This window comes from Bacillus rossius, chromosome 5 (genome assembly GCF_032445375.1).
Source record: "Bacillus rossius redtenbacheri isolate Brsri chromosome 5, Brsri_v3, whole genome shotgun sequence".
Classification (NCBI taxonomy): Eukaryota; Metazoa; Arthropoda; class Insecta; order Phasmatodea; family Bacillidae; genus Bacillus; species Bacillus rossius.
The window spans coordinates 59,050,872-59,068,948 of NC_086333.1; the positions used below are offsets into that span (position 1 = coordinate 59,050,872).

Consider the following 18,077-nt stretch of genomic DNA (forward strand, 5'->3'; position numbering starts at 1 on the left):
GGGCGTTACACACAGTGGTTGGCCACGTCTGCATGATTAGCTACATGGTATCCGGATGAAACTTTTTGACGTGACAACGTCTAATAAATCGATGAACGCCGGCTGCACGCACGAAAAAGTGTCCCGTTACGCACATTGTCCCGTTTTGCTGTGTCCCGTTACGCTCATTTTATATTGCTCTTTGCTAACCTGAACCTCCTAGCGTTGCGACCGAGTCCGTGGCGTGATTCTGTTTTCATACGTTTCAATGTAACATTTTCATTGCTCTTTGCTAACCCGTTCCTCCTAGCATTGCTGCAGAATCCGTGGCGCAAATATATTATTTTTGACTGCATCTTGGTGTTGGGTAAGCCATTTTCCTTCACATCATCCTTGAAACACTCCCATTCGTTTCCTACTTTTCCTATCATCGTCCTATCCTTAACAGAATAACACAGATTGGAAGAAGTTAAATAGAAAACATGTGTAAAAGTTATAATTAAAATAATCTCTTCGTTAAAGTAATAAACATATTTGAATTAATGAGTGCAAATAAAAGTAAATTTATCAATTAAATTGTAGATTTGATTTCACTCCTTTGTATCCATACAAAATAGTGATAATTCAATAAAAATGATTCAATTTTATTCATAAAAGTATGCAATCATGTCATCAATGTTTTGTAATGACGTTGTCACGTTAAACTATCGTCCGTAAACCGACTTTCCAGACAAACCATTTTTTTTTTCAGCTCATGGTCTACGCCATGTTGGTTAGACACCCAAAACATTGGCTCAAGTATGGTGTTTGCATTGTGGAAACAGTTTTCAATGACTGTGACCTTGTTAAACGACGGAGATTCTAATTCATACTTACTAAACCTCACCAGACGTGGTCAAGCACCATTTCCTCCGGGTTTTGGGCTGACAGCATGGCGATGGCTACGTCAAAAGTGACTTCAACTACGTCACAGCATGCCGTCTACCGACAATTCCAAATTCCATTGTTACACATTTTTTTCGTTACGCTCTGATGACGTCATCGTCTCGACCCACCCTGCTGGCTCTGAAGAAGTTTCACTTTGAATGAATATGATAAGTAATAATTATTAGTGATGTATTCGTTTTATCGGGTCTATTCATCTGTTCTGCTCCAGTGGGTATCTTCAACTTCGAATTTTCTGTAATAATTATAACATTTTGTGTTTGTTAATTAGTTCAATTGTATGCGGTAAAATACGTTTTGTTGCATATCAAAAATACTTTTAATAAATAATTTTGTGACGGTACTGCCTTATTACTTGAAAATATTGAATTTCTGGATATAATTTCACGGTTTTGATATCTCTAATCGGATCTGTCAAAAAAAATGTGTCGGTAGTCATATCCAGTAGGTTTTTCATCCGTGTATCGCCCACGCTTGTTAAAATATCTTCACCGGTAATACTGGTTAAAAAATTTATTATCGAGGGGAACTTCGGAAAAAATTTCCAGCTAAATGTTCGCGCACTTCTGTTTCGAGGTTCGTCGATCGTTGAGAGAAGTCCGTGGATCGGAGTGCGTCGCTGCGAGGAACCCGGCACGGCGGACGGGGGGGAAGTCCCGCACAGTCGCGCCGCTGGAAGTGGTCGCCGCGGCACCGCGGGATGTCCTCGGCGGTCGCAGCGGCCGACGCGACGGGCACCGACAGTCGTCGCCCACCGCGCCGAAATGACGCTCCACCTGCCGCTGCTGCTGCTGCTGTTGTTGGTCCTCGGCGCGCCCTCCTGCCTGGGTGAGCGCCCTCGGCGGCGGACCTAGCTCAACTACCCCGCGGCGCGCTAAATGCTCGGAGAGAGATATTTTTTTTTTTGGGAGGGGGAAGGGAATACTTCCCGGTTAGGTGAATGCGAAGTCCGGAATTTCGTAAAAAAAAAAAAAATTGGTTGTCTGTAAAGTCGGTTTGCGGACGATAGTTTAACGTGACAACGTCATATAACAAAACATTGATGAAATGATTGCATACTTTTTATGAATAAAATTGAATTATCGCTATTTCGTATGGATGCAAAGAAGGAGTGAAATGAAATCTACAATTTAATTTGCTAAATTTACTTTTATTTGCACTCATTAATTCAAATATGTTTATGACTTTAACGAAGAGATTATTTTTAACTATAACTTTTATACATGTTTGCTATTTATCTTCTTCCAATCTGTGTTAATTATGTTAAGGATAAGACGATTATAGGAAAAGTAGGAAACGAATGGGAGTGTTTCAAGTTTAATGTGCCTCGAAAAAGTCAAATGGATGGTTGCTCCAATCGAGTTGAAGAGAGATAGTTGCGGCGCAAGCGTACAATGAGCGTAACGGGACAATGTGCGTAACGGGACAATGTGCATAACGGGACACTTTTTGTGCGTGCAGTTGGCGTTCATCGATTTATTAGACGTTGTCACGTCAAAAAAAAAACAGCCACTTGAAAGGGTATTTTAACTCGTTTCTGACGTGTTCAACTCGAAACTACACATACAACAGATAGAGACCAGATAAAAAATAAAATCGCGGATTCATTTCGTGATACGCTAGGATTCAAATAATTATACACTCATTGTGCTGAGATTCATAAGAAACCACGCGATTTGAAAGGGAAAAAAATGCTCAATATATCAGAGTGGCGTCCGTTTAAGAAAAGCATTTTAAGAATACCTCGAGGGCGGATAAATAGTTCTGTTTTACGTATTTCGTTTCCAAAATTGTATTTTTAAAAGAGTGAAAATGGCTGAACAGTGTGTTTTCAAACCAGTTTTAGGCCTTGAATTACACCAATAGCTTCATTTTCCCGCCATATAATGTTTTTTTTTTTTATACAATTACCACTCAGATCTCATAGCTGTCCCACAAACGACGAGAAGACTGCGCGCCAGTTCTTAACCTAGCACTTAGAGGCGATATCGCGCTAGAAGCACTAGCGAACTTCGCACTTATCACCTCGCCCCACTGACACAAAAAAAAAACCTTCACTAGGTGGACCCCTTAGCAGATATTTTGGTTTTATCTCTTTATTATTTTTACTCGTGATTTTAAAAAAATTCATAGCATAACTATCGTTATAGACGGTAAGTTGACGCAATAATGTAATCATACTGTGACCGAAAGTAGCGTTACGGAAAATGCAACGATCGGGAAGAGAATAGTGTAACTGCATTGCTATTTGGCACCATGTTTGTTACACTTGCACTTCTATGGCGGCACCGAGAAATTTAATGTGGCGAAGCCTTGAGGCTGCGGATACGTCAATTGTTTACTACAGACATTATTCTGAAGCCTCTTAACACTACCAGAAACTGCCTTAAATAAATTTTAAAATACAATTTAAAAAAAATTTACTGCACTAGCATTAACACTTACTAAGTCCCTCGTACCTTAAATTAATCAACCATGTTAGCTGTCAAGTTACTTGTCAAAAACACAGATAGCAGGAGCAGCGCCATTAGTGAGCTGACGTTGAACTTCAACCAGTGGGTGAAGTATCACTTGTAACGTACGTAGCAATCACGCACCAATAAGTTTATTATGAAGAATTTTATCAATTTAATACATTTATAGCCTCAAAATACCATTTAAACCATAGCATGAAATAAATAATGTGATTGCATTGTGTACATTAAATTTTTTTAAACTTTACTATATAACTCATTGACGGAAAACTGTTCATTTTAAGGATAATGTTTGAAGATCATAATTGTGGTGTTTTTAAGTCTTTAAAGAACCATGTGTTGCAGTTGCAATAGTTTTGCCTCTGACCTAGCTTATACTATATCTATGTATATCAACAATATAAATGGGGTTATCCCTAATTAAAAACATTTATATATATATATAAATAATTTTAACTCGTTACAGTAAATATTAATGTATTTTTATAGTAAGGTCAACGTTGCATTTTATTATGATGATATGTTTTTAAAAGTTGTTATTCTGCAACAGTTTCATGAAAAAAGAGGTCGTCTACATTTTATTATTTTATTTGATGCTGTAAATGTTAGACAATAAACTAAATATTTTCTTCCAAATGAACGCTGCATAAAAAATTTGCGACTAATACTGTAATTTTGTACACTATTTCTGATTCTTACCCGGGTATTTATGCTTTGTGTTTTCCCAGTACCTCGAATTGTTAAAGTTATTTGTAAACCCTTACCTGTGCAGACATAATATGCATGATAAAAATAAGTTAAGTCAAATTGTTAAATATGCAATTATCTTTTTTTTCACGTTCTAAAAAATATGTGCTCGAATGAAAATTAAATCAAAATATTTTTTCAAATGTGTAAACTTCCGTGAGAAATACTCATTATTATCTCGAAAAACATATCTCATATATGCAAAAATAACCATAGCCATGTAGAATTACAAAAATTTCTTAGCAACTGGTTTCCAAAGGAATCTTGATTGAAAGTACTGAAAAATTGTTTTTTTTTTTTTTTTTCCTGTGCATATTGGGGCTGTAAATCAAAATGACTTTTGGCCAAACCTGTAACTATTTCCCGCAGGAGTGTACCCCATCCAGAAGTCCGTGGTGTACGACCCGAGGGCCTTCGACGTGCTGTATCACTCGGCCAAGGGTGTCTTCCAGGAGACGTGGAGCTTCACCAAGGCGGTGAAGGTGACCGCCTTCATCCTGGCCAGCCAGGTGGGCGACATCTCCCCCCCCCCTTCCCAACACACACACTTCCCGAGGGATTGATGAGCAGGGACCGGACAAATTCGCCGATTCATTTCGCGGCACGATAGGATTCGACCATGTGTATACCACTAGCTTATTCCGATCTTGGCACACGTGTTTACAAGGGAATAGCAAAAAGCATTTCTTTTTCGCGGAAAAAAAAATAATTCTGGCCGCTTATTAGACTGCGATAAGTAGAGACCTGCAAAATTTGCGGTTTCGATGGCCTTCAGGATAGACTGCACATACCCCTGTGCACTCGGGCAAATAACGACAGTACATTGGCTGCCGACTTGTAAGTCGTCTCAGCTGGTTTGTCTGTGATTCGACCTTTCTTTGGTTGAGGGTTTATAACTGGTTGAGATTTGTCCAGATGAACAGTAAGCCAACAGCAAAATCATCTAAAAGGTATATGTGTTTGAATTCTAGCCTATCACAGAATGAATCCGCGAATTTTGCAGGTCTCTACCGATAAGGTATGCCCGTACCCTTGTAATTGGCGGGCCGTGTGCTAGAGAAGCCATTGTCTTATTTGACCGGGCCATTCAGGACGCGTTTGCTTCCGCGCTGGTCGGCTGTAATTGGTGTGCTGAAAGAAACCCGGACAACCACGATACGCACAAGACAATGCTGCAACGTTTTGACACACAACTCGTCTGGAAATATTTGCGCGAAAAATACATGTCCCTAGAAATAGCTCTAGGAACGAATTTCGAGACCACCTGCAAGTTAAAACAATGTAGTTTCGTTGTGTTTCGTGATTGGTTGAGTTTATTTCAGGTACACCAATCACAGCCAACCAGCGCGGAAGCAAACGTCTCTTGAATGGCCTGGTCATATAAGTAGAGACCGGAAAAATTCGCGAATTCACTTCGCGATAGGTTAAAATACAAATAGTTATACCTCAGTGCTGCCTCTGTTATTGGCTCACAACTCACCTGGATGACTCTGGGCCAATGAGAAACACCTAACCGAAGCTTTATCGAATCACAGGCTGCTATGTTGAGACGTTTCACAAGACAGCGACCAATGAGTGGGTGGCATTTGACCGAGTGTACGTAAAACTATGGAGTTCATCCTGGAGGTCATTGAACCCGCGAAATTTTCCGGTCCCTACGTATACGGCAATGGCTTTACTTGCAGACGGCTACAAGTTACAAGTGTACGGGCATACCTTATTGCAGTCTAATGACCGTTCAGATTTTTTTTTCTGCGAAAAATGCCTGCCCCTGTGTATTTACGTTTCCGTGACAGTGTGAGTAGGTAGTACATCGTCCTTAATTAACACGCCACGGTACTCCGATATTATCAGTTATTTATCATTTTTTACATTAAGTTCCTCGCATTTACTTACTGCACGTACTCTCCGAGTTTTATAATGGAGAAATCTTTTCTATGAAACACAATCCCGTTTTCAGTAAAACTCTTAACAAATGTAAAAGATTCATTTGAGTATTACTATTATTATTATTACAATAAGCATCATATATGTGTTTCCTTACCTTAGTATTATTAATAATCTCAGTGAAATGAAAAACTAGGTAGTTAAGAGGTAGCAATAAATACCACTCGTAGTTGGGATGGAGTGTCACGTTTTAGTTCTTTCTCTCTCCTGTAACATTATCACCCAGTGGGTTACTCACTGTGAGCGCCGGGGTCCACCATCTTAGATTGTAACATCACTGCCGCCATCTTGTATGACAAAAAAACTTGACGTTTGACCTTTATCTTCGCAATTCGCCCAAGTCGATACAGATTATCCCGGTTTTAAGAGGATAAAATCCGCCAAAAAAATTAAAAAATATAAATAAAATTCGAATTTTTCCTATTTTAAGGTGGAAAATTCCCGGTTTCAGAAAACGTTTCCCATATAAAAATCTAAAATTTCTAAAATTTGTAAAATCTAAGATCCTGAACATGTATGAAAACGTGCGTCCGGCGCTTGGCTTCTGGCTGAGGAGGAGGAGCCGAACCGCTATCTTGGATTGTGACGTCACTGCGTCCATCTTGGATGACCTTGACCTTTGACCTCGACATTGGTGGCCATCTTGGATCCGCCATTTTATTTCTCGGCATTTTTATTATGACATCGCCGTTGCAATTCCCATTACGGCTGACAGCTTGGAAATCCATGATTTTTATGCTAGAAATAAAAAAATAAAAAAATAAAAATTTTATTGACTCCTCAATGTCATATGACTACACTAAGAAAATTAGTTTATCGATAAATCTCAAGAATTTAGTAATTTGCTAGTTTTTTTGTACTTGTAGTAGTGTAGAATTTATGTGATAAATTTAATGTTTGTAAAAGTACTTGTGGTGTTTTATTTCTCGAATCTGTCACTTTTGCGATAGTTTAAATTAAATTACCTTTTTTTTTGCAGTGAACAAAAATCTAATATTAAGAATCGGTTTAATCAGTAAAATTATGAGTGATATTCTCGATGAATTTTGTAATTTTTTCCCGATTTCTAGCTAATTAATTACGGATTTTCAATATGGCGGACATAAGTATAGGCTTACTGGAGGCTGGTATATGAGGAACTTAAAGCCAATTTTAGAATTTTTAACGTGATTTATTGATATCGTTATTTTTACATAATTTTTTTGCATCACCAGGGATAGAACCAAGAACAGGACTCGATCGAATATAAACAGTAAATTAACAACTGATTTATTTAATGATTTTTGGAATTTTTTCCGAATTTGTAGGTTAATAATTACACAATTGCAAGATGGCACCCAAATTTCAAGATGGTGGGCATTTCAGTAATAATAAATTAATACTGCTCTCTAGTGGACAAAAATCAAACTAACAAGATGATAGAGCACTCTAGCAGACGAAAAAAAGATGGCGGGCATGACATCATACTAGCTGGCGATATATATATACACCTATATATATACACCTATATATATACACCTATATATATACACCTATATATATACACGTTGGCAATTGTGGCGGAAGGTTAGTGTGCCGGCGACTTCCATGAAGGAAGGAACGGTCGCCATTTTTTTTTTATTTTACCCTCACCAGGTTCGAACCGAGGACTCCGAGCTCCATGACGTAAGTGCGTTTTTTTATTAACATTGTTTTAAATTATTTTTATTATATTTTTATTGAATTGAATTACTTAAATGTTTTATGAATTTTAGAATTTTTCTAGCCTTAAAAATTACGGATTTCAAAGATGTCGGCCGTAACGGGAATAGCAACGGTGACGTCATAATTCAAAATGGCTAGGAAACAAAATGGCGGATCCAATATGGCCACCAAGGTCAAGTTCATCCAATATGGACGCCGTGACGTCACAATCCAAGATGGCGGTTCTACTCCTCCTCAGCCCGAAGCAAGGCGGCGGCCGCCCATTTACATATTACTATAGATAAAGACCTGACAAATTCGCGGATTCATTTCGTGAAATGCTACTATTCAAATAATTATACCTTAGTGCTGCTTCTGACATTGGTTCACTGTTAATCTGGAGTAATGAGGGCCAATTAGAGACCCCTCACTCATAGAAGTGTCGAATCACAGGCCACCCAGTTCAGCAGCCAATGAACAGTTGGCATTTGCCCGGGTGTGTAGAGTGCAGTGGAGTCTATCCCGGAGGTCATTGAACCCGCGAATTTTTCCGGTCTCTACCTATAGATGTTCCCTCCTACCGGCCACACAGCAAGACTCCGAGAGGGTCAGACGTGGTGTTGTGTGTGACTCCGGCGCGCGGGCAGGTGAACCTGTGCGGCGGCGGCGAAGGGTACCGCGAGAACGTCACCCTGACGATCAGCAAGGTGGACCGCGGCACGTGGACCTCGGTGGCCGAGGCTCAGTTGCTGGGGGACGTGGCCTACGGCCGCGAGCTGCGCGTGTCGCTGCTCAACTCCACGGCGGCCGGCTACCCGCTGCTGCAGCCCAGCGGCGTGTTCTACTACTCGGTGGGCGTGCTGTTCGGCGGCGAGGCGGGCGTGTACCCGTGGCACACGACGAGGAGCTTCTCCGGGGCGTGCGCCGCCGTCAGCGCCAACAACCCGGGCAACATCATCGGCATCGAGTACACCTGGTAGACGTCGCGTCGTCAGCGCCTTTTCCCGCGTGTTTGAGTTGTTTGAGTGACCTCCGGGATGGTCTCCGCAACACTCAACATGCACAGAGAAAAGGGTTTGTTTGAATCAAACAAATATTTCGTACACCAAGAATAATAGGGCCACATCTCAAAAAAAAAAAAATTTTTTTTTTTTTACATTTTTGGATATTTTTAATGTCTATGGCTACATCTATTCGGTATAACAAGGCCATATATGTAGTACAATAAATATTCACCTGAGATGAGATATGTACTTATTACATTTTAAAATTGTAAAACAGAAATCAGAATAATACAGCCACATGTTGACATGCGGCCTTATTATTCGTACAGCTGAGGGTGGGTTGGAATACACCATAGCCATATTTTGATTTGTGCCATAGAAACAGTGCCGACATTATGCACTTCCTGATTGCTGAGGCTAAGAATAAACTTTCAATTATTCACTCTCCTGTAAAATTTAGTTTTTTTGAGATGTGGCCCCATTATTCTCGGTGTGCGATTTGTTTGTATATGGTGAAACAAATATTTACTAGGTGGAAGAAAATATTTTGTTAGCTTAACCAAACTCGGAAAGAAACAAAAATTATTTGTTACACCTAACCAAATATACATTTGAGTTGACAAAACCATTTTATTGGGTTGACAGAATCTTTCCTGCTACAAAATATTTGTTTGAATTAACAAAATATATTTATTTCACCATATACAAACAAATATTTTGTTGAGGGCAAACAAACCTTTCTCTCAGTGTACGTGACAAAATATCCCCTGCTCGAGAGTTGTCCGTGACTCAACACTTCTTCGGCCCACAGTCTTCCAAATAAACCGTGTGCCAGCAGAAGAAGGATCACATAGGCACGATAGTTCGAATTTACGCCTATCGCGAACTGATACTCATAGCAGGAGACCGGAAAAATTCGCTATTTCATTTCGCGAAAGACCAGAATCCAAATGTTTTTACCTTTTCGCTGCTTCAGTGATTGGGCCACAGTTTGCCTGAAGGACTCTGAGCCAATGAACAACCCTCAATAAAAGCAGTATTGATTAACAAATCATTCCCAGTTAATAGATGTCACGAGTCAGTGAGCAGTGAGCAGGGTCACTAATTGACCCAGAGTCCTCCATATCAATAGCGGACCAATAGAAAATGTAGCAAAAAAGTATAATTATTTGAATTTTAACATATCACGAAATGAATCCGCGAATTTTCCCGGTCTCTACTCATTTGTAAGGGCAGGAATTTTTCGCGAAAAAATCTGAACGACCAATAGACTACAAAAAGTTGTACCCGCATCAGCGGTTTCTTACTTGTGATTGGCGGCCGTCTGCGAGAAAAGTCGTTGCCATATTTGACCGAGCCACTCAGGACGCGTTTGCTTCCGCATTGAATTACTGTGATCGGTTATGAAACAATCGATATAAATCGGAAAGAAACTCGCCCAATCACCACAGACGAAGCTACAGTGTTTAAACTTTCTCGGCATCTTTTCGCGAAATATGCATGCCCCTACGTATCAACATAATGGCGCCAGGATAGTTTTCAAAACTATGGAAACTTATTTTTTTCTCAAAAAGTAAAAAAAAAATAACATTGTACACTTAGAGACGGGAGAAATTCGTGTACTTATTTAGCGATTGGAGAAAATTAATATACGTACGCCTCTCAGTAGCTTCAGTCATTGGTAAGTCACGTATTTTTCGCGAAATGAAATGTGATTGCTCATTTGCTGCAATAAGGCATGCCTGGGCTAGCGATTGTTCCATCGTAATTGCCGGTCAACCACTAATTTTTGGCCGGGCGTTCCGCACTGGATGTCTATGTCTGGCGTGGTAGAATTAGTACCTGAAATAAACCCAGCCGACCATTAAACATAGACTACGCTACACAGCTGATTTGAAATTTTTTTCTCGTAAAATACGTGTCCCGAACAATAATTTTATTCGAAAGACTACAACCCGGTGAGAACCCTTGATCAAATACGTATCGAACCACAGGCTACCAAGTTGAGACGTTTCATCAGTCGGCAGCCAATGAACACGTGACATTCACCCGAGTGTGCGCAGGACCGTGGCATCAATCCTGGAGGTCACAGGAAACGCGAATTATTCCAGTCCTTGGGTATAACTACTTAGTTTCAGGTAAACCGTGGATTATCACAAAGAGTAGTCTCGAAGAATACAATCACTCGTTCGGTAACGCCTTTTCACTGCTTGTGACATCTCCCTCGTGGCTCTGAATGGAGGCGTCACAGCTGCCACGTGACACAACGCTAAAACAATTTTTTTTAAATATATTTTCTTCGGGTTATTTTTTGAATATTAGCAACAAAGTAATTCCTGATTCACGATGAGTAGGAACATATGGTTTTTGTTTTTCAAGAAATAATGTGATCGCTCATTAGACTGCAATATGTAACGACTGGTCTAACGATTGTTTCCTTGTAATTGGTGGCCCTCTTCAAGAGAAGCCATTGCCCTATTTTGCCTTCTGCCGGGCCGTAAATGACGCACCTGTTTCCGCACTGGATGGCTAAGATAGGTGTGCTGACAGTAGAAATGCAACTTAAATAAACCCAGACAAACAAGAAAAATAGACATTGCTACGAAGTTTTAACACGCAGCTGGTCTGGAAAATTTTTTTCGCGAAAAGCACGTGACACTAACGATGTGTTAGCGCTTCTCACGGAGCGTATTTTTCATTACGTCATTTTGAAGCAGATCAGTCACGTGAATGTGGGTCCTATCCCCAACACTGACGAAGTACGTCCGCGCATTGGGAACTACTTACAGCGGGAAGCTTGCGTCATGCGGGGATGAATGAGTGAACTTGTTCACCCAAGGACTGCACAACATGTGTCATGCATGCCGCAGCGGTAATCACAGACAGCCGTGTGTGGCCACATAGAGCGTCACGTGAGGTACACGAGCGTGCGACCAAGCGTGTAACAGTATAGACGGAAATGTTTTTGAAAGTCCTTTGTAATCTTTATACATGCAATTGCGATGGGTGCTCAACTTTAAACATTGCAGTCCGATAAATACATCTCTGTATATTTACGTATTGATGGGTTCTTATTGGATTCGTAATTATCTCGTGATTTGAATCACTCCATCAATATTTGGCATAGTTATACCGGAAAAAATTCGCGGAATCATTTCGCGATTGTTTAAAATTAAAATGTTTTTACTTATAAGCTGCATCTTCTATTGGCACACAATTTAGGGTGAATATTTTGGCCAATGCATTGTAATTACTTTTGTAAATGGAACAGAAATATTTATGTAAAATTAAAAATAATAATTATTATTTGTACATTTGCTTGAAAAGAACTGTATCACTACAAAATAGTGTTCGCAGTAATACTGTGTTCGGATTCTTACCTGAGCATTTTTGCTTTGTTTTGTCCTAATACCTCCAACAATAAAAATTATTTGTAAACTGTTCCCTTATTATCTTTCCAGTATTAACCGCGTACATAATAAACATGATAAAACTAAAGTCAAAATGAATAAATGTTCGATCATATTTTCCATTGTTTAAAATATATATATGCCTGAGTGAAACAGCAATTAAAATATAAAATTATGCTTAAATTTTCGTAAGATATACTTAATGTTATCTCGAAAAAAAAATGTACTTCATATATGCAAAAAAATGACTGTAGCCATGTGTTGTACAAAGGTCCAATATGTCATATGTAGTCTTACAAACTATTTCTTGGCAACTGGTTTCGAAAGAAATCATTTGTAAAAGTACAGAAATTTTTATTTTCTGTGTGGGAAACCCCCAGCCAAAGAATCGCTGAATCACAAGCCACCCTGGCTGAAGAAGTTCCCGCCAGTCGGCAATCAATGAACACGTGGGGCACCTGACCGAGATTGCAGAGTTTCAGAGGACTGTGAAGTCCATCGTGGAGGTAGCAGAAAACGCGGATATTCATCAGTCCCTGTAGGAATAAGGACCCACACATTTATACGACACGTCTGGGCTTGTACGTAAGTGGCGGCGGCTCCTCGTCAATCATCATGTATTCGTGAACGGACGCCTCCTAGATCTAGAGCAGTTTCTAGTCGAGCGTCGTCAACGCCCACTTTCTGCCTGCCCAGGCCGCTCCAGGCGGGCAACGTGCCTGGTTAATCATCGCCCGGATCAAAATAAAGGTGTTTATTGAGCCCCCCCGCCCTTGGTTGGTCATTGACCGCGAACCGAGACACACAAGACAGCTTGTTAATAATTTTAATGATTGATTCATGAGCACGTTCTTTGTTCCAAGGACGCGGTGACGTCATCTCGGGTAATAGACGTAGAAAAAAGTAGCACTCTTAAAATGCCCCGCGGTGTTTGGTAACAGGAAGGGAGGTCACAAGGCCAAGGCTGCAGTTGAGAAAGTTTTTTGGTACCCCGTCCCGCCCCCGACACTACAATCGTGAGTGTTTTATTTTTCCCAATAGATTTGCAGCATGTGATTGAGAAATGATTTTTTTTTTCTAGGCTACGCATAAAACTCAATTTTGTATTGCCACTGTACTTTCACAGATGAAAGGTTTGCTTGCACTGATACGAATAAAATATGTCATGGTCTTATGTTTGTTGTTATTATTAACAGTTTCTGCTTGTCAATCGTTATTGTATAATAACTGTGTTTACATGCTTGGGTAAATAGCTCAAGTGGATATTTTACGGTTTATCCACCAACAGCAAGGTGTTTTGTGTTCATTGAAACCAGTGTATTCCATTATGACATTTGTATATACATCAAAGTCCAGGTAGAGTCATATAGGCTACCTGAACTACCAACAGCTGATTGCAATCTGTTATGATAATCCTATAAGCGGATACCGCAGCCGTTGCGCACAGCTGTAAACTTAGCTATTAATTATATATATATATATATATATATATATATATATATATATATAGCCAGTCATGGGGAATGCCAACAGAAGTGAAAACTTAAAACTTTGTTTTTAAATGTTTAATATGACATAATTTCTACGTCAAATGTACGTAGGAAAATGATTTTGGTATTATATCAGTACGATATCAGCATGATATCATTTATCCTTACATCATTTTTTAGTCACAACAGATGTCAGTGGTATGTAAAAATTACGTAAAAATGCATTACCTAGCTATGACTTACCAGTGATGTCAGACCTAGGTCATGTATTCTCGTGGTCAAATTAACTTCACTTACTGCTACTACAGCGTGTCGGTGATGCGAATTCACAAGATTTCACCCATCCAAAAAAGTGTCCAACACGCACATTATACAGTCGAGTATATACAATGTATTAGTGTATATATGCGTATACATGTACACAGGCCGCTGCGATTCGCCAGTCTGGCGCAACACGTCACTAGCATGTCGGTGACGCGAACCCATAAGTTTTGCCCCTACCACAAATCGTTCAACGCGGCTAAAGAAGTTTTCACTTCAAAAATACTCATTTCTATGCCACAGGGGATTTATTTGCCAATGAAAATAACATCTATAATACTAAATGTTGGAAACAAGAAAGTGTTGATTGGATAAAATACTGGGGTAATTTTATAGTTCAATTATTCGTGTGGCTGTAAAGAAAAGTACGTTCATTGAACAGTTTTCTTTATTTCACAGAGAAGGTTTGCTGTTTTGTTGCAATATTATGTGTGCCCAATAAGCAAAGTTATAAATATAACACACTCGCCATCATTTTGTTTAAAAAATGAGAGCGAGTCTTTCAAACTCGCAAGTAATGTGTAAACAACTAACCTCGGTAACGAGCAAATTAATGTGTTCTCATGTTGCAAATGAACTTATACGAAAATCGGACACCAACTTTAACGTATAATTATTTAAAATAATGCTAAGTTTGATAAACGTGCGAAAAGTTTTCATTCTAGGGAAAAAGGTACAAAAATTTCCCCTCTTTATAAACAGAACTATAATTTTGCTTAACAAGATGGTACTATTGATTTTTTCAGTGGCTAGCCGAACAAAAGGAGCAACGAACGAGTCGCATGTGAATATCTCAACACTAAACTTGTGACGTTTCCCCCAAAACCGGAATTATCATCGCCTGCTTTTTTGGGGTTATACTTCTTTAGGGACGTTGAGGGTGGAATTTTAGTATGCACCAGAAATTCATTGAAATAAGCGCGCATTACACAACGTAAATTAAACAGGTTGAAAGTCCAATGTGCATGCCTGCTGTAACTGTTATCCTTAACCTTAGTGAGCTGATTCAGCATTTAAGATTTAAATAAATAATTTCTAAGACCCGCCTTTGTACTTGATTTTTTGAAAGAAATTTTATTGAAATACTGCCTTATTTTTTTAAAAATGCACTAAACAGTTAATACTTTGAAGTTTCTGCACACGGAAACAGTTATATTTATTTGGCATTACAAAAAATATGAACCTGAAACATTTTAACAGATACAAATGTAGCCTTGTAACCTGTATACAAATGAAGCTTTGAAGCCTGGCTACAAATGTAGCGTTGTATCCTGGTTACAAATGTAGCCAGTTGCTCCATATGTCTACAGTGTAGCCTTGTAGCCTGGCTACACTGTAGCCTTGTAGCTTGGCAACAAATGTAGTCAATAGCTCCATATGACCACAATTTAGTCTTGTAACCTGGCTACCATGTAACATTGTAGCCTGGTTACAAATGTAGCTTTGAAGCCTGGTAACAAATATAGCGTTGTATTCTGGCTACAAATGTAGCCAAATGCTATATATGGCTACAACGTAGTGTTGTAGACAGTCTACAAATGTAGTCTTGTAGCCTGGCTATAAATGTTACCATATATAGCCAAAGGCTCCATTTGCCAAAAATATAGTATTTTGCTATATGATAAACCACCTTATTAACACGTTTACTACCACTATGTTAATGAAATAACATCTTACTCAGACCAAATTTTTTTCTGATATCATATCCCACATAAATTATATGTGACAGTCGGTAGCAAACGTGGGACCACACGAAACAAAAAAAAATATTTACAACAATAACATGGAAGGCACGGAAAAACCAACACGAAATATTGCCAGGAATATACAGGAGCACACGGATAAAACCATCGGAAGTCTTGCGAATTCAAGCCCCGTGAATACATACACATATATGCTTGCATATATATATACTATATGCCATAAGTAATGCATATGCATATTATATTACATATGCTTATCGTATCTATTTAAGATTTATCTATAAGTTTTACCATTGCGCCTCACTAACACAAGTACACCTCCGACGAGGCAGGAACTTGGCGTGTGAGACCAAGCATGAATACGGGAAACAAATACTGCTGTAAAGCTACGCCTGGGCGAGCGGGCAGCTGGTAACAAGGATGCAGATCCTGAAATCAAAAAGTTACCGAAGACGCAAAAAACCAGTGGCCCGCAGATTCCGTCCCTTTCCCCTTCGCCAGTGCCCTTGCCAACTGCCCTGTTTGCCCGGTCCTGCGGACGAACAAGCTGTGTCCAGCTGAATGACGCTTGAGAGGGGGGCGGGGAGGTTAAATAAGTAGGCTGTTCGGTGGAGGAGTGTGGGAGAGAAGAGAAAGGGGGGGGGGAGGAGCAGGCGGTGCAGCGCGGGTTGAATCAACGTCGATTCACGCGCGGGCATGCGTGGTGCAACCTGCGAGTTGGGAAAGAGCAGGAATGACGTCTCTGGGAGGACAGACCCCGAAAGAGAGAGAGAGAGAGAGAGAGAGAGAGAGAGAGAGAATCTCATTCGTCTGGGACAACTTCGGTCGTCGACTTCACGCTTCGGACTTGAGGGGTCGTTTTCGCCCCAAGAAGACGGCGAGAGAGCTTGTCAGCTAATTCTTTTTTTTTTTCTTTTTTTTACTTTCAAGAGCAGAGGACCGTGCTATTGGGGGTCGTGTTTGACTAAGGGGGGAGGGGGGGTGAATGGGGTAGGGGTTGATGCAACAAGTCCTCGCTGCGGGGGTTTCCTTCGCGAGTGGGATCCGTCCTGGCGGAAGGAAAACCTTTCCTCCGGTCGAAGTACGAAAGTTTGGTCGTTTGGAAAGTCCTCGTTAAAATCCTTCCCTCGAGCAAAGCACGCTTCCGTGACTCCTTGTTTACATTAACTTAGTTTAAAAATGGCAAGCATTTAAGAATGTAGGCCTACCTTCATGAACACAGTGCGAGAATGTAACAGTTTGCATTCTAACTTGCGACTCAATGAATGTGCGAAATTTCCGTATCTCTAATCATTAGAGACCTGCAAAATTCGCGGATTCATTGACATCTAGGATAGACTCCACAGTCCTTTAAATACTCGCGGAAATGACACCTGTTCATTGGCTACTGACGCGTGAGACGTCTCAACTAGGCTGTCCGTAATTCGGCACTTTCTTGGTTTAGTGTTTCCCATTGGCTCACAGTTGCCCGGATAAAATGTGGGCCAATCGCAGAAGCGGTACAAACGTATAGTTGTTTTAATGCTAGCCTATCGCGAAATGAATCCGCGAATTTTGCATGTCTCTACTAATCATGGATTTCGAACAACGTGTTGACATTAACGTTTAGTTTGCGAAACGGAGACTTTACCAATGAGAGACCCTCAATAAGTGTTGAATCACAGACTGCCAAGTTGACAAGTCTCACAAGTCTGCAGTCAATGAGCAGGTGACATTTTCTCGAATATGTAGAGGAAATTGGAGTATACTCTGGTCACTGAAACAGCGAATTTTTCCCGTGTCTATAAATAAGCATTATATTTTGTGTCTTGTAGAAAGTATTACCACAAATTAGAATACTTATTAAGCTACTTTTTTTTTTTGCAATTTGTAAAAATGTCAGGTAAATATTAAAAATTTCAATTTTTTCCTGAATAACTACGTTTGGTTCACGATATAGAAGTCAGTTCCTGAGTTTCCATTAGCCTCTTTGTTGTTGTTGTTGTTTAGTCTCATTTTTTAAAATGAGTCAACATTAAATTCATCATTGTTAGAACCACGGGTATTTCACGATTTCATATTACCTACATATACTCGAAAGTGTTTAGGACACCAAAGGTAGATAACCAGGTCGATAAACTCTGGCGGGTTACACGTGATTGTATAACCACTTCTCCTTGTTCATAACTGGCTCAGAGTCGTAAAGTTATTTTCAAGAGCACTGTAGTCCAATCATTAACATGAAGCACGCGTGTTATGTGTTTGCCATCCGAGGACTATGTGAAATGATCACGACTCTATTAATTAACATTAGCAAAAAAAATTTTATAAGGTGATTTAAGACGAAACTTACGTCTTAAGGTGCAACCTTAACTTTAACTAGAGACCGGCAAAC

At 39.8% G+C, this 18,077-nt stretch overlaps 1 protein-coding gene across 1 annotated transcript; it reads left to right on the forward strand.

Moving 5' to 3' along the window:
• Window positions 1-1,604: 1,604 nt before the first annotated feature.
• Window positions 1,605-13,363, forward strand: LOC134531841 (uncharacterized). The gene is made up of 3 exons (XM_063367822.1): window positions 1,605-1,752; window positions 4,515-4,654; window positions 8,423-13,363. The coding sequence occupies exons 1-3, from the start codon at window positions 1,689-1,691 to the stop codon at window positions 8,753-8,755; spliced, it is 537 nt and encodes a 178-aa protein (XP_063223892.1). The 5' UTR covers window positions 1,605-1,688; the 3' UTR covers window positions 8,756-13,363.
• The last annotated feature ends 4,714 nt before the right edge of the window (window positions 13,364-18,077 follow it).